The 17,602-nt window shown below is 42.7% G+C and overlaps 1 protein-coding gene across 1 annotated transcript; it reads right to left on the bottom strand.

The window, feature by feature from the left end:
- Positions 1–1,272: 1,272 nt before the first annotated feature.
- ALKAL2 (ALK and LTK ligand 2) lies at positions 1,273–13,805 on the bottom strand. The gene is made up of 5 exons (XM_077782399.2): positions 13,371–13,805; positions 11,037–11,090; positions 10,846–10,926; positions 8,391–8,457; positions 1,273–1,956 (listed from the first exon to the last, which is right to left on the bottom strand). The coding sequence occupies exons 1-4, from the start codon at positions 13,651–13,653 to the stop codon at positions 8,393–8,395; spliced, it is 483 nt and encodes a 160-aa protein (XP_077638525.1). The 5' UTR covers positions 13,654–13,805; the 3' UTR covers positions 1,273–1,956; positions 8,391–8,392.
- Between the last annotated feature and the right edge of the window lie 3,797 nt (positions 13,806–17,602).

The raw sequence follows: 17,602 nt of genomic DNA, 5'->3' as shown, positions 1-17,602 counted from the left end.
TTGTTTCTGCTGCTGCTCAGGGAGAGGAGTCCCTTTCCAGGGTCCCCCTCACTGGAAATAGTTCTCTCTGAACGTCCCCAACGTGAGTCCATCCCACAGGCACCAGTCCCCCCCAGACTGCTGCAGTGTGGCTCACTCTTGCACAGAGTGCAGTCCCTCAGGAACAGGCTGCTCCAGCGTGGGTCCCCCACGGGGTCACAAGTCCCACCAGGAACCCTGCTCCAGCATGGGCTCCTCTCTCCACAGCCTGCAGGTCCCTGCCAGGACCCTGCTCCAGCACAGGTCTCACACAGAGTCACAGCCTCCTCCAGGCATCCACCTGCTCTCGTATGGGGGTCCTCCATGGGTGGATCTCTGCATCCCTGTGGATCCCCACGGGCTGCAGGGGCACAGCTGCCTCACCATGGTTTGCACCGTGGGCTGCAGGGGAATCCCAGCTCTGGTGCCTGGAGCATCTCCTGCCCCTCCTTCTGCACTGACCCTGGTGTCTGCAGAGCCTCTGAGAGTTCCTCTCATGTTCTCACTCCTCTCTTCTCTGGCTGCAATTACAACTGTGCAATAACTTTTCCCTTCTCAACCGTGTTATGGTTGAGGTGTTGCCATTTCTGACTGGCCCAGCCCATCCATCCTGGAGCTGTCTGGCATTGGCTCTGCTGGACATGGAGGAAGCTTCTGGCAGCTGCTCACAGAAGCCACCCCTGTAGCCCCTCCACTACCAAAACCTGGCCATGCAAATCCAATACATGGATTTATAGGTTGCACATAAATTTTTTCTTCCTGTTTGAGTCAGCCAGTGACAATTGGATTCAATATCTGATTTAAGGAAGAAAGGGAAGTGTACGTCAAAATTTTTGGAGTAACTCCTTAAAAATTCTACAAGACTGAAAATATTTCCTGGATATTTCCTGATCAGATTGCCTTGCAGTATCATGAACAGATTGCACATTATTAAAAAACAAACAAAAAGCCCCTCCTCAAATCAAAACCCAAACAAAAGCGTCAGCTCATCTGTTAGTGTTAAAAAATATTCAATTTTATAATGCTGTAGAGAATTTGAGCAACCTTGTAGTCTGGGCATTCTGTGGGTTTGAAACACACAGATCTATCAGTCCTCATAAACCCAGGGTGTCCAGATTACTGAACTCTGAAGTGAGTGCACCTTTCCGTCTTGCACAAGTGAACTCTTTGTGGAAAGAGATTTAAGTGTGGATAAATTATAGCAGCTGCTGGGAGGTAGTTTGTTTACCTGTATTCAGTGATCAGAAAGCAAACTGAGAACAACTTAATACCAAACACTTTATTTACTTATGCTTGTTATTTACAGTATTTACATATTGCACATTCGCTGGAATGTTTTATACATTTATTATATAAAGTAAATTAATGGCAGCTTGTGTTTGTGTACAAAATCCATGCTCCACTGTCCCAAAAAGTGTATCTACTTGAAATAACATTCCTGTTTATCATGCAGTTTGTACTCCAGGGTACAATGTGACCCCAATGCAAGTCTGTTTTAACCAAACTTTTAAAAAATTGCATAAGCACGAAGGATATCAAGTGACCACAACTACTGTGGAGCAGATCTTTAGTAGTTCTAGATATACAAACAAACATTCCTTAAAACTGTAGAATTAAGCAACAGAACATGAATTTTCTTGGTGAAACATTTGTGTTTACATAATTTTTGGCAGCATTACACATCAATTGTAGTGTGATTTTAAGTATGGAGCATTCAGTACTACTGGCAGTTACACTACTGTAAAGAATGTCAATCTGCAAACTGTCGATGCCATACAAAATGCATGTTAAAAGAATTATGGGAAGTAGTCTGTCAATCTGCAAAAATAAATCTCTTGTTCACAATGGAATTTGCTAAAAGGTAGTAAGTTCTGTTTCCCTGTTGATTTCCAAGGCACTTCTCTTGGTTCTTGGTGCTCCTTGTCGTGATAATAACATCTGGTGGATTAGAAGAAAGAAGAAATTGCCTTTCATCATTTTTATATGTACATACATGTGAGAATATGTTTATCATAGTAAATAGTAAATAAACCTGGAGAATTCAGTAATAACTTTGGAAAGATCAGTAGTGAATTTTAGATTTACCTCAATTCATATCAGCCTGACTGTAACCTTAATGCTTTCTTTGTTAATCAATGCTAAAATTCTGGAAAGCATAATTTTTTCTGATTGTTCATTTTTGATAGACACTAGGGAAATCCAGTTCTACCTATCAAAAATGTGCTCAATCTGTTCCAATGACTGCATCTGTGAAGTCAAGAAGTGAATAAACCTCAGGAATAGCATTAACAGATTGCAAAATGCTGTCTAAATGCCTTGGTGTCAGGACCTGTTCATGGTGTGTCCAGTTTAAAGGATCTATGAAGGATTTGGTATTTCATTGGGCCCTTTCATGAAGAAACTCCAATTCATATAAACAAGGAAACAAATAGAAGTAACTTTTAAAGAGCTGGTTGTATAACTATAGCCCCTGGAACATGCCAACACTGAGCCACCACAAACTAAAGCAGGAGCTGCAGTGGTACAATTTGCTGCCTGAAGTCTTCCAGAAGAGTGTATTGGAATGAAATCACAGTCATGCCTATGACACTGATATCAAAATCACCAATATAAAATTACAGGTTTTCACATTACTTATGTATGTATTTTGTCTCTATCCTAGAAATGTTGATTCAAAAGCTGAGCAGTGAAGGTTTTCATGACCTTACTCCCCCACACCTTTAAAGCTTGTAAGAAAATGTAGTGTAACTGCACATACACATATCTAAAAATCTATCCTCTTCTAGACAGGTGAGCACTGAATGTTGCAAGTCTGCCCACCCAGTTTCAAGTGTTTCTATGCCTGTTATTGTTCTTATTTAGAAATAAAAAACATACAATGTTTTCTCAGTCAGTAGGAACTACACAGTGAAAACTCTCACATGCAAACAGACACAGATGAAGCTTCAGTGTCTTGCAGCCATCAAAAATCTGTGGCGGAGATAAAAACCAGTGATAATCTGATACTAGAATTCTGCTGATGATATTTTTCAGAGTTAAAACTTCCATATTGTCTGTCTGAACATAGGTAACTGTCTTCCCCATGATCAGTGTGAATTCTCTGATACTCTGAGCTTCTCTACATTTTCTACTGCTTAAGTATAATTTGTAATGGAATCATTTGTATGCAAAGTCAGTTGGACTTGATATAATGCATTGAAAATCAAGCTATTGGTGCATACAGAAATACTTGTTAGTAGTATTTAAACATTTAGTTTTGCAATTTTTAAAAGCTATTAGGAAATGTAATAATGTTACAGAAAATCTTAATGCAATCTAGGGTTTTTTCTGGCTTTGCAGATAGGAGAATTACCTTTTTTAATATCCCTCCTTAGAGGGGGAAACATGTAAATTTTCCTTGTCTTGCATTTTCGTCTAGCTTATTTTCTGTATGTATGCTCCTACTGTACCCTATTTAAATTATGATGTTAAAAAGTGATGTTTAGAAGAAATTAACATGCTTTTGGTTTGATCAGTGTGTGGTACAATCTATGAGTTAAACACTAAAAATGTAATAAAAACTTTTTTCATTATTAATGGGAATATGCATCTCACTGGGGAAGAAAAAGAGTGGTTAGGATGCTCATTTGTCATCTCATCTACAACTGCTTTTGCATGGGTGACTTGACAGTTTTGTATCAGCTAACTCACAGTTTTCTAAACCCCTGGCATTTTCAGAAACCTGTGAACAGACCCGAGGTTTTTAGCATTGATAAATCTGTTCTACTTTTTTTTTTTTTTTCATATAGTTGGTTATATGCACCAGTCTAGAAATACTGGGGTGGAATTTTAAAGTTCCACCCCAATATTCCTAGACTGATGCATATAAGGATGATGGGTAATCTTAGTGGAGATCCTGAATGTAATTTCACTACAGCCTCTGTTGAGAACATAGGTAGCTATACAACTCCCCAGCCAATTGTGCAAATTTTTTAAAGCACAAATGAAAGCTATTGTAAAGGCATATTACAGCTTTCCAAATTTGATTCCAGTTATTACCTGTGCGTGATGATAAACTCTCTAAGAAAAAGCTAATCTACATGGGAAGAATTTAGTGGTTTAAACAGAAATATAAACTTTAAAATACTGTGCCAGTAGGATTTTGTAGCAAAACCTCCTCATGCTTACATAAAAAAAATTCTTTTCCCAAGTGTCCACACCAAGTGTCTGGTGGAATTCTGCTATAATGTGATCACAGAGATCCATGCACTGAAGGTTATTAAGCTTTTAATGTTCTATCTGGTGCTAGTCACAGACATCTCACTGCAAGGAAAACTGAGCTGCCTTTTAATAAATCTGGATGATGCATTACTAGTAACCATGTACACTGGCTGCCTTTTTAGCACAAAGCAGTAGTTCTGAGAGAAGTCTTAAATTAGTTAACTTGGGAACCAATTCCTGACATCATGAAGATGTGATTGAACATGACCTGTGTAGCTATGTAAAACAGATCAAGCTATACTTTCTAGAAAAAAATATGCCTTCACTGAATAATGCACAATCCTCTCAATTTCACCTTCACTGTTACGGAATTGAAGTTTCTGACATTTCAATGCACTTGAGAAAGCAGCAGTCTAAGGAAGAATGCAACTAAGGGCTGTAGTTTCCATTGTTACAAAATATTTTAAGCAAAATTCAAGTGCTCAAATATCTTGCTCTAAGAATAATTTGAAAAAATTGATATATAATATGGTGTATGGGGATGGGATATTTAGTGGAGAATTTTAAGTTTGCAACTTTGTTTTCAGCATTTGTCCCATGCATTAGTAGTATGGCCATCTTGAGGAATTTACACAGATTTTTTGGAGTTCCAAAGGAAATTTCAGTTTTAAGCGTATTACGAATTTTGCAATGAATATTTGACCTGTATATATAAATATTAATTATGTGCATCTGCATCCTAAGGGAACAAGCAACTGGTAGATTTCTTTAATACACTTTTTATAATACAAAAACCTCACTTTCTCTGCGTAGCCTGAGACTCCAACTACTTGCAACTTTGTTTATTTGAAATAACTCTAGATACTCTCAAAGTTTTTTAAATCCCATTAATATTTGTCGGTACAGAAATTAGAAGGAATCTTCAAGACAGAAGTATGTAATAAGATGTGATAACACAGTCCTTAGTCCTTGAGCTTCTCTTCATAGTGCAAGGAGTTTTCAAAGTAAGTTATGAGATCAGTGTTGGCCTCTAGCAAACACGTATAGAACAGGCAATGGAAAAGGGATGGAACACCAAAAGTAGCACCTGCACTTTTCAAACTGAAGTAGTAAAATCTGTATGACTATTGCCAAAGTGGCTGTGACAAATGCTGTCAAAGGGGTTTTCAGATTCATCACTGTCTGTCATGAGAACTGCTCATGATCTGAATTGTGAACTTTATTTAGGTGAAGACTTCAGGAATCAAGTTCTCCTGGCATCTCTTAACTACTGCAGATATGGACAACGTAACAGTTGTGGGATGCATCTACATTGAGTAGAGCAAAGCAAGCATGGAACATGGGAACTACTACAAAGCTGGCAGAAGAGGCTGGAGAACAGAACAAAAAAAAGAAGCATCAAGGACAGCTGTGTTGACCTTAAGAAGGGGTTACAGAATAAAATTAATTTGAGATGGTGCTGATGGCAGCCAGGGAATACAGACTGACTGGGAAAAAAAAACAAACAAAAAGGCCTACTGAGAGATGTGATAATACAAATTTGCTGCTCTGGCTTCATTCATGCAATCTCAAGAAGCTGAAGAGCTATTACTGGGTCCCTTCATTGCTCATGTCTGTAGGACAGGCATTAAGGGAACATACACTCTAAAAAAAAGAGAAGATGGAGCTCAGTTACATATATATAAGATACATGAGAAAAAGTTAAGGGTCCACAAGACATGTTGCACCATAAACACACATGTGCCCACATAGGTATGTGTTGTGACAGTAATACGTCTAACTCCTGTTTTCACATATTATTTTCTTGTTTGATATTAACTCTGAGTTTCAATGTCTTGTGTGCTTTAAAGCTCTGCTAGTCCAAAATGCGCTGTAAGTACAAATACAAATAGATTTGTATTTTTTTCTTCTCTCCAAATTGATCTTTAAGCATTGATAGATGTCCACAGATCTGAAAAATCCAACAAAACTACTAGTTTACCAAAGTAATAGTCCATCTATAGCACAGCCCACTTATAAACCTGCAATGAAATGAAAATCAGATACCGAACAAAACAGGTAACCTAATTTGTTTCACACAAATTGAACTGATGCAGTGGAAAAGCCTTGAGGAGAAAAGAGGCTTAATTTTACAGAGACACCGTTGCATCTCCAGATGTATTTGGGAGAGGATAGTCTTTCCTTTCTGCAAAGTGAGGCTGCTATCACTACTGATTTTTGTCTACGTCTATTTTTGTCTAATAAAAGAAGTGGACAGTTGTTGCTAACACTGAAATATGTTAAGCAAAGTTGTTTGACAGGTGGATATTTTAAAATAGACTCCCAGCTTGAGATGTGAACTACTTTAGTTGCTATTCTTTCATATTACAATTTCATGTTTACATGGTAGGTTGTTAAGATACAGATAAAATTTTCTAAACAAAGGGAAAAAAATAATTTCACACTCTTATGTATCTGCTTATTAGTATTGGTAATAATATTATTCACCTATTTGCAAAGTTTAAGTCTCATTTATCCAGACTGGATAATGACTTGTAGAAACTTTTAGTGAAATTGAATAGCTCCATCAGATTTTCCTGCAGTCATGTTTTCTTTAGATTAAATAATCCAAATTTCTATAACCATTCTAGTATACTGAGTTTTCTAAGCCTTTGGTCATCCACGTTGCTCTTCTCTGGACTCATACATGAAGGACCCATATGTCTTCAAGTGTGGTGCCCTTAATTAAATACAGCATTCCAATAACTATGTCAGTAGTTTCATAAACAATGATTCTACTTATACTTTCCAGTATTGACTTTCTTCAAGTGTAACACTGCTGACTTGCTTGGTTTGCAATCCACAATAGCCTCTGTTTTCAACAGCACTATCTGACTAGTCACCAAATGTATTTCTGCAGCTGAATAATCCTGCAGGACTTCATAATTCTGCTCTTTATCTGTTATCCTGGTTTTAGACTATTTGACTTATTTTCAATTTCACGGTTGTACTGTAGTAGTACAACAGTTGTACTTGATTATGGTTGCTTGTCCTATAATACTGAAATACATGAATACAGTATTCTACCACCCAAGTTATTAATGAAAATACTGAAATATATCAAATCCATAATGAAGCTGTGTGACATTGGCCAGTATGTTTTTCCAGTTTTGACAATGAAGCACAAAAACCTTACTTACGTATCTTTTCCCAGTAATTTTTACATTTATCTTGATCCTATTTCCCCAGCTTGCTTGTGAGAGTGAAGTACAATGCATAAAATAAAGTAAAATACTTAATATTGATTAGTTTTCTCACTAATTGCTTCCACAAGATGTGTATTTTGTCACAGAGTTAAATCATCTTGGTTTGACAGCATTTGTTACTGACAAATTTACATGGTTATTATTTATCCCTTTGTCCAAGATCCCATATTGTCTCAGGTAAAGGTTGAGGACAGAACGTAAATTAGTCCTTCTGTATTCTTATGTTACAGCTCTCTACAGATAGTTTGTGAATAATTTTTGATTTGGTTGATTGGCTTTTGTTTGTATTTTGGTGCGTAATGAAATTTCCTAGTATTTGTGGGAAATAGCCCATCTAGGCAAAGAAGGAGGGAATTAACTTCTAGACATGAGAGGTGTATACAAAGAAATCCCAAAAAATCCAAATAGCTTGAAGACAGTTTATCAATACTACTATCAATACATTTTAAGTGAATTACTATAAGAGCACCTGCGACCTATGTGCATTTATAAAGCTTTGATGTGTATAGCTGTGTATATATTAACTCACACTACTGAGTACAGCGCAGATCTACAGCTGCACACATAAAAGGGTGGCTGCTGCTGCCGATACAGGCAATTGTGTACTGAGTAAACTCTTGAAAAATAAGCCACAGCTGTTGTGTTTTGCCCTGTAACAACATATTCACTATCTGCTAACTGTATGCTGCTATAAATAATTCACAGATGATGCACATGGACGTTTATGTAATGACTTCCAGTAGGGGGTACCCTTTCCTTAATGCCAAAATTTGCCAGATTAAGCCACTTACTTCAGGTCCTCTAGGAGGGGAACACCTTATCTAAAAGACAGCTGTTGTTATACTCCCATGAATTTTCATGTACGAAACACAACATCTGCTGCTTTGCTATGCAGTGGAATGTCATTTCTGCTAAGAAAAAGCTTACCTTTATCCTTCCATGCACATAGGGCTTACTGCCAATCGAGTAAGAAGCCTGGCACATCTTTTATAGTCTGTATGAATAAAAAGCAAGACTAGATTACCAAAGTAATCAAATTTGCCTTTAAAAATCAAAATTGTTTTCAGTGTGCAAGTAAGTGTCATAGCAAAGTTCAATAAATACCCTGGTTTGCAACAGAAAATCAACTCCTATGACTTAAAGTGGAATGTGTAAAAATTGGGTAATAGCTAAAAGCCATGTCTAATGGCACGTCTAACTATGCAACTGACTTCTGCATGTGTTCTATCTGTAAACAAACAGTATGAAACTGCTTGGAGACTCTCCAAGTGTATGTATAAAAAGTTATACATCTGTGCCTGTGCTTCTGTGAAGGATCTAAACATGTGACTCTAGTATTTCCATATTAGAGAAAGAATAAATAGTACTCATCCACCTTTGAAATCCAGCCTTCAATGAGCAAGTCTGTCAACTTAAAATTAGGTAATGCCACTCTCCAATAAATTTTCTTCCTGGGAACTCTCTTAAATTAGACAAATAATATCTTCTATTCATACAAATCTCAAGTCCAGCCCAAGTAGATGACCACATCATAAACATTCATAGGAGCATGAAGTTTTATCTTAAAACTAGTAAAAATGTTTTTCCCACAGAAGTCCTATTGTTAGGTGTTCATATTTTAGGTACCTTCAACTTTTTGATGCATTCATGGCAAGACACAGAACCAATGCAAAACTAAATAAATTATTCAAAAGGTTTGGTTTGTTTTTTTTTTTTTCCATTTACATGAAAAACTGAGAGAAAATATTTTAGAAGTTGGTTATGGACCAATAGAAAAGCAAATTATTTTTCAGGTACCAATGCTACTACACTGTACAAAGTACTAGAAAGTATGCCAACACAATGTTTTTGTACTGTCTACCACCACACTGCAGCATCAGAGACACTTTTAGTTTCTTTGCTGTTTGGTCTTCAGATTTCTACACCCAAGGAACAGTATAATTTGCAGTCAGGATATTATCAGAAAGTAACATTGTTCTGTGCATGAAGAATTACAGCAGGCTGTTCGTCTCATTTTCCTAGAAGAAAGTTGCTTTAAAGAGATGGTAGTCAATCCAGCCCAGTAGGTGATGTTCACTTCTGTTAGGCATTATTTCATTAATGAGTAACTACATTGAATGTTTTCTGGAGATGCAGTGTTAACAACCCCAACTCACAGCATAGTTATGGTATAACTGCCACTCATACAAAATATCCTCCATTATCCAGACATTATGTTGGTGGATGTGTCACCTGTCAGGAGGTAAAGGCTAATTTAGAGCATTTAAGACCAACTAGTTTTTAGCTTCACAAGCTTGGGGAGTACTCATTAGTGCTGAGCCAAATGAGGTTTGTGTTGTGATCCTTATGAAAAACATAGTAAGACCATTGCTTGTTCAGAACAGACAAGTTATGAACAACTTACATCTCCATCCATATAAACAGAGTGTGATCTGCTTACCTGTCATCCTTGTCTTTCCAAGGAATTCTTGATCTAAAGCCTTACAAATAGAGAAAATGTCCACAATTCTTACCAAATATGCCTTTAATATGCACTGGGCTGAAATATTTATTAATACTAGAAACTTGGAAACTGTAACTCTTGTTTCTATTCCCAGCTCGGCTACTGACCCAACTGGTTGACCTCAGACAAGTAAAATAAAGTGTGCTTCCATTCTGAAAAGGCTATACTAAAATAGCATCTGCTTACTCAACAGGTCCATCTCAGTATGAATCTGGAGTCACATCTACTGACTGATAAATGTCAGTGTTTGATTTTTATCTAATTCTCTGTGCTGCTGTGCTGCAAACAGTGATGAGGTATCATAAGCGGCTTTTGCTTAGTTGTGTCCATCAGCACTTTTTTTCTCCTAAGCTAATAAGTTATACTTTTATAATTCACTGAAGACAAGTGTTGCAAAGATTCACTGTCACCATCACTGGTAGATTGGTAGCTGAATAGTCACAATAGAAAATGTCTATAAAATGTGTCCTACCTAAATAATCAACGAAAAGTAAATAACCCCACCTGGATTTGTGATCCTGTCTTGAATTTACAGCACTAAAAATTAAATATGAGATTATTTGTGAGACGAGCCATGTTCCTATGAAAAACAAACACATGGTTTGGAACCCATGAGGCAGATACATCAATACCTAAGGATGCAGTGTTTACAGCCATTTTACACAGTGTATTTGCAATGAAAAAGTTTTATTTCCATTTTCATCTCTGTAATGCTGATGCTGTTCTAGCAAAGCTGTAGACAGTACATTTTAGTGCAGTCCAAATTTTTCTTTGCAGGGAATGCATTCTGACATTGTATCATGACTGATATTTAATAGGATTAATAAATTTCAGAGTTTCCTCTCTAGTTTTAGAGAAGTGCCTGCTTTTGTTACTTACATGCTGGGATGGTACAGTCCCTCGTATTGTGATAAAGCCGATGAAAGTGTTTGCTACATTTTGGGCTAAAGTAGAGTGGACCTGAAAGATAAAGAAAAAATAAGTTATGAATCAGCACAGCTCACAAGTAGAGCAGTGTAGCTTATGGTATGTATATGAAATATGGATACCAATGCAAAATTAAAACATACCTGTTAAATGCTTCAAGAACTTTTCTTTCATCCTTAGATCTCTGGGAACTATTTCTGTGGGACAGAAGAAAAAATAGTGTTACTTGCTGTACTGGACCTATGCTTGCCAAGCATAGTATGAGAACAGGGAATATTCTGTCCAGCAACATCACCACTATGTCTTGACAGGTGCACAGAGGGCAGAAGTCCTTTGCATGCAGTAGGCCAAACTGCAAGCGGTCACTTTACACAATACTGATGGAACAAGTCTGTTAGGTGAGAAATCATTCATGACAATGGCTATTACCTAAGAGTCAGATTTTAGCTCTCTATGTACTACATTATGAAGTTTACCTAGATTTAAATTCTTTCCTATTACACGAGTGATAAAGACTCAATGATATATTCCAGTCTGGGGTTGTGTCTTCTAATTCCCTTATGCAAATGTAACCACTATTCTGTTCCAGGTATGTTTGTAGAAGCACTGTTCTACTGTAATCATGAAACTGGATTGATCTACTTACAGGAATATTCCCTCCCTCCTCCAGTAGTAAATAAAATTCACAGGAAATTATTCCAAGCAAATTGCTCTCTTCTGGCTCCCTATGTTTGTGGTTTACCGCCTTGTGTTTTGTGTTCAGCAGATGGCAAAATGAAACTAGTTTACTGAAATCCATTTTAGCCCTAACCCCTGCTTGTGACTTCCTGATTTACAGCTATCTTTGATTGCTTTCTGTTACAAACTCTGTGCTGATGGCTTAGTGCTGATTATGTATGATACACTATATGGTGCTTTATTTACTTGACCATGAATGCCTGAGCAGCCTTTTTCATTCCCCTGGCACCTCTTATCAGATATAAAGCAGAGAGCATTTCCATCCAGATCCGATTCACTTGTGAATTTAGACACTTCTCGAAAGTCATTCTTCATTTACTTCTAACTTTAGTCAGTGTAAGTAAAATTGACCTTATCCTATTTGACCTAATTATGTCATGGAAGAGCATTAAAACACACATCCTTCACTCAGAAACTTCCCATGGGACAAGCTCAAAGGCAAGTGATGCCAAAACTGAAGTGAAAGATTCTAACTAGTAGTTCCTTTTCAGAGTTGCTGGGAAAAACTCCATTATAATAACAGAATGAAAAATCCTGCTTCAAAATCAATAACAACACTACCAACTACTCTGCTCTGAAGCAGGATTATTAATTTTGTAGATAACTTCTACACAAGCCAGATGTTTCGTACCAACAGGGTGACCAAAAATTATGCCCATGTTCCAAGATGAGATTAGAGTTGTGCACATCACAGTTCCGTGCTTAGTCTGGCCTCTTTGACTCTTCCACATTTGTAAAACAAAATGTTGACACAGTGTTGACAACAGAATTGTCTTCCTCTGTGTATTCATTAATCATCCAAATAGAGAAGCAACATCTTCATGACAACCACCAATAAATACAAATTATGAGGATATTTGAGTATGAATGAGAATGAAAAAAAGGTACAATGAAGTTTTAAAATATCAATAAAGACAAATTAAATAGCATACTATCAAAATGAAAGCCAGTTTGGGAAAAGTTGAGTAGGTATTTGCTGTAAAATATTCAGAAGGTCACTTTCAGTTGGAGAGGTCAGATGAGCAGCAGTAACACTGCAGAGGTTTGGGAGTGACAAGGAACACTAACTTAGGCATGGCAGGAGAAACCAAATCAAGTTTCAACTGGGTACACAGAAGTATATCACCGAACTAAGCTGGTTAGAGAGGAGCCAATCAAAGCAGCAGAAGGATGACTGCAGGAGTGTCCCAAACTGGTCACAGCCTGCAGAATGACAGAGGACCGTCTCAGTTCCCTAGTATTTCAAAGGTGCTACTTCTGGAGTGCAAAAGGAACTAACAAGCAGGGAGAACAGTTCAGTGAAGCTGAGCTGCAGGGAAGACTTATATATGTAAGATCTTTAAGGACATACTACAGCCCTGCAGGAGAATTCTTACTAGGGTCATTTCCAAGAAACATTTAAACCAAGCATATGATAGTAAGTGGTAACCTTCCAGGAAAAGTTTTCATCCCTTGTTTCTTTGATCTCAGCCCATTTAAGTCTTTTCCCATATGATTAGGTTTTGTTCAAAGCCACAGGAAGTTGGACTTTCAGCTGAGTTCATTATCCAGAGAGTAAAAGACTCTGAGAGGTGAATAGAGGTTTTCTATTCCAAATTTGCCATCTGTGTCTGTTTCTGATACCAAAGGGAATCTGCAGGTACTTCGAGTGGTGAATTCTTCATACAAAATTAGTAACCTGATGCCCTATATCACTCACCGAGACACCTAGGGAAAAAAAAAACCGGACTGTGACTTACCAACTCTCTGCTCGTCCTGGTACCCTTCGTAGTCAGCCACTTCCCTTCGATCCAAGTTATAGTCGTGCTTGGACAAGTACTGCATCCCACTGTCCTTCTCCAGGTGGTACCTTTTCAGTTCCTGAATGATCTCCATGATGAGATTTAACAGACTTTGCTTGTCCTTAAAATCTGTGGAGTCTGTTTTTTCTTTGCAGTATCCTGCTGAGAGCATTAAGAGTACAAGCCCCAGCAGCCCAGAAGACCTCAGTCCACTCATTGCAGTCCGACCTGAAGAGAGCATGAGGGGATGAAGAGGACGGATCCGCTGCTATGTGAGGTCTCCTGTTTCACTGGAAGAGAAAATTGGGGGTGGGTGGAAAGTGGGGAGACGCGTGGGGGTGAAATCGGAAACACTGGCGGAGGAAAGAGCGGCGACCGCTTGGCAGGTTACAGCAGGCGGGGCACAGAGCGCTGCGGGGGCTGTCGGAGGGGGACGGGGCGGGGGGTCCGCGGGGCTCCGCGCGGAGCCGCGGGCAGCGCCGCCGAGCGCCGCGGGCAGCGCCGCCGAGCGCCGCGGGCAGCGCCGCCGAGCGCCGCGGGCAGCGCCGCCGAGCGCCGCGGGCAGCGCCGCCGAGCGCCGCGGGCAGCGCGGCGCGGCCGGGCCGGGGGTGCCCCGGCGGAGCAGATCCCGGCCGGGACGGGCGCTCCGCCCCGCCTCTCCCCGCCCCGCCGCGGAGCGGAGGAGCGCGGGCGAGGGGAGACAACTTTCCCCGAAGTTTCTGCCGGAGAGCCGCGACAGCTGTCCCCGGTCTCGCCGCGGGCCTCCGCGCCCGGGCTGCGGGCAGGAGAGGCGGGACGGGAGGTGCGCGGCCGGGGGCAAGCCGGCCGGGCAGGGGACAGCGCCGCTAGTCTCCCGTTTCTCTGTCCATTCCCCGCTCCCCTTCCCTGCAGGAGCGGCGGCCGGCATCATGCCCGGAGCCGCTCGCCTTCGGACGACTGACCGCCCCTCACACACAGCCGCTCCTGCGGCGGCTCCACCCTGCCGGCCCCGGCGGGGTCCGGCGGCGGCCGCTCCCGCCCGCGGGCTGTCACCGGCCCCGCCGCACGCAGCGCTCCGGCCCGGCGGGGCGGGAGGGATGGGGGCGTGAGGAGGGAGACGGAGGGGAAGGAGGGTGCCGGCGCTCGCCGGCCGCTTTACCTGTGTCTCCGTCCCAGATGCCGAGGTGTCTTCCCCCCGGGAGCCGCTCCGCGGACGGCAGCAGCCCGCGAACCGCAGGGAGTCCGAGTATTCCGCGGCTGGCCCGCCCGCCCCCCTCCCGTCCCTGCGCTCCCGCCGTATCCACAAACTACTCCATCGCCGCCAACCCCAGCGCAGCCGCTTATATAGGCTATAGGACGGACATGAGACGGCAGATAGTATCGACTTGGAAGTGGGTGGAAAACAATAAAAGTCCACTTGGCAACCTCGGGAGCGTCGCTGCTTGCACAAGCCCCCCCTTCCCGCCCTCTCTCCCCTCCCGCCCCGGTCCCCCCGTCCCTCCCCCTGCTCGGTTCTCCCGGGCAGGGCTCAGTCACTCCTTCGCTGCTCTCCGACGTAAGGAGACGGTCCCAAGTGTGTGTGTTTGGAGTGGGAGGGGGCGGCGGCGGGAAGATGGGGACGGGGGGTGGGGGCGCGCATCGCCCGAGCCTTTAATTAGAACCGCGCTGAGGAGCCACTGAAATATTGATGTCCCTGGCGGAGCTCTCGTCAGCCGGGTCCCCGGCCCGCGGCCGCAGCCCCGCGGGGGGCGGGCGGGGAAGCCGCCTGTTTACCGGGAACTCCGGGCCCGGCTGCGGCGGGGAAGGGGAGGTGTTGGGGCGGGGGCGAGCGGCTGGCGAAGGGGAAGGCTATTTCTGCTCCCGCCGGCCGGGAAGCCCGCAGAGAGGCGGCTGGAGTGGGTCTGGGTAGAGGGAGGGAGCGGGCGTGCCGCCTCCTTCGCCGCTTCTTGGCACGGGCGGTCCCGGGTGGCGAGGCGGCTTCCTGGGCTCCCGACGCGCTGCTGCCTGGAAGCGCTCCCAGCGGGGCCGGGAGAGGAGGAGGAGAAAGAGGAGGACGACGACGACGACCAAGGCAGTGCCATCGCCGGGAGTGAGCGCCCTGTTCACTCCCGCAGCTGCCCTCGGCAGAGGCGGCAGCCCGAGCGAAGGGCACTGGAAGCGCGGGGCAGTCTCCGGAGAGCGCCGAGCCCCTCCAACGAGCGCCCTTCCCCAGCGGACACGCAGGCTGCCGCCCACCCCGCGCAGCCCCTCGGGGCGCGGCGGGGGGAGGCTGAAACCCGATCCGGCGGAACTCTCAGTGTTTACTCTCCCGTGTGCATGAACCTGTGCCTCGGCAGCCGCGGCCGCGGAGCTCCCCCCGAGCCGGGCGCGCTCCCGGCCCCGCGGGCGCCTCTCGGGGCCGCGCGCCGCGGGAACAGCGACCCCCGGCGGCCGCCGCCCCGCGCGCGCCCCGCGCCGCCGCCGCCCGCCGCCAGGCGGCGCTGGGCGCGCCGAGCGCTGCGGGCCGGGGGCGGGGCGCGCGCGGGCTCCCCTCACGGGCCGCCCGGGGCGTGCCGCCCGGCTCCCCAAATGCTTAATCGCTGTAACAGATTTGGCCTCAAAACCAATACACGAATGGCACGTGCCTCTAACTTCACAGTCAAGGCACAAAAACATTTAGAAACATACACACCACATAATGGAGAAAGAGACGCAGAGGCAAGACTGAGCAAGACTTCTTTGTCAGGTTTCCAGAATCCTTCCTCCTCTTGGCTTCATGGTTTGTTTCCAGTCACCTTAAGACTCAGGGAAAAAAAAAAAGAAATTGAACAATCAGTTCCACAGCGAGAAAGAATGTCCCTTTGCATGACATAACTTGGTATAGCTGTATTTACATGTTAGTCACTCCAAATATTGACACATTGAGGTCACCAATTTAAGACAGAGAAGATGGAAAATGAGGCGGGCAGAAAACAGCCTGGTGTTCTGTTCCTAAGATTACATTGGAAGTATTCCTTCACCCGAAGGAAAGATGAAGGAAGAGGATTTCAGCTAAACATATGGATGGGTTCTCCCCTTCCTTACAGCTACAGTTTCCATGTCATTTTTGGTCACCATTGTGTAAGGAAGGAGCAGCCCATGTTTTGAGTACACACCAATTCAAGTCAGGAATGCTAGGCTGCATCTTTTCTATTATCTTAGGTGTATCCAGACATGTCTGTTATGTCTGGCATGGAGACTAGCTGTCAAGGAACAACCAGCAAATTGTTGAATAATATGGTTTATGTAGCTGTCTTCCTTCTGAAAAGACAGTGGACATTAGCAGAAACTGCATTAATCCCTCTTATGAGATAACTCTACCATGACTCTGAGAATGGGATAGCTGGAAGTGCCCTAACTGCACCAAGGACAAGTAAATGTCATAAACAATTGAATTCCAATGCTCAGGAATACTTTTAAATTTACTAACACAAATATAGACTCAAAGTACAATTAAGGTATTAACTGTGATATGAGGTAGATGAAGAGTTTGGTGTCTTTTTCTGCATGCGGACTCTGAGGTAAGGTTATATTCTGATTTGTTTACATTGAATTATACAAAGATATCTAGTAGGTCCCCTGACTTCAATAGAACTAAATTGAAATTCCCATTGATAGGTTTACAATGGTAATTTAATATTCCAACAGGTTATATTTTATTAAGTATATTTTCTTAGGGCTCCATCTAAGCTAGCCATCTAGATGATAACTGCCTATATGCTACCAAGCTCCTGCTCTGCATACATACTGTCAAAACTACAATCCCAAGCCTTCCATCCACCCTCAGTGTGACTCCTGAGGCTTCTAAAGTGAATAGGTGCACTGTTTGCCATGGCTGCTCATAGGTTCTTGGACTCCTTCCCTGGATGCTGGGAAGAGCCTGACTTTGTCAACACTAAACAGCCAGGATGGTGAAGAAAGCATTCTTCCAGGAATTACAAGATGTAAGTTTTAATCCCTTCAGGCAGAGATGAAAGATGAGCACACCTTTCCTGCCAGGACAAAAACGTGCTTGCTTTCTTTGAAAGAAGGTGGAGAGGGACATATGAAACTCAGTCTCAAAAAGCAACATGCATCTGAGAGAGCAGATCCCTAGAGTAAATGCTATGTAATTAGTTTTTTTGGCTTGTCCTGGAGAAGTGGTTTTCATTTAAAAGTGATGGGATGTTTTTTGTCTTATTTTTACAGGACGT

The sequence above is a fragment of the Lonchura striata genome, chromosome 3 (genome assembly GCF_050655825.1).
Source record: "Lonchura striata isolate lonStrDom1 chromosome 3, ASM5065582v1, whole genome shotgun sequence".
Taxonomy (NCBI): Eukaryota; Metazoa; Chordata; class Aves; order Passeriformes; family Estrildidae; genus Lonchura; species Lonchura striata.
This window is presented reverse-complemented; position numbering and strand designations above follow the sequence as displayed.

What these genes read in the sequence shown, in the direction of transcription:
- ALKAL2 (XM_077782399.2), bottom strand. Translation starts at nt 13,653, where the DNA reads ATGCTCTCTTCAGGTCGGACTGCAATGAGTGGACTGAGGTCTTCTGGG. An exon ending in GTTCTTGAAGCATTTAACAG is followed by an intron (nt 10,927 to 11,036) that starts GTATGTTTTAAT and finishes TTTATCTTTCAG; the next exon opens with GTCCACTCTACTTTAGCCCA. An exon ending in GGACTGTACCATCCCAGCAT is followed by an intron (nt 8,458 to 10,845) that starts GTAAGTAACAAA and finishes TTATTCATACAG; the next exon opens with ACTATAAAAGATGTGCCAGG.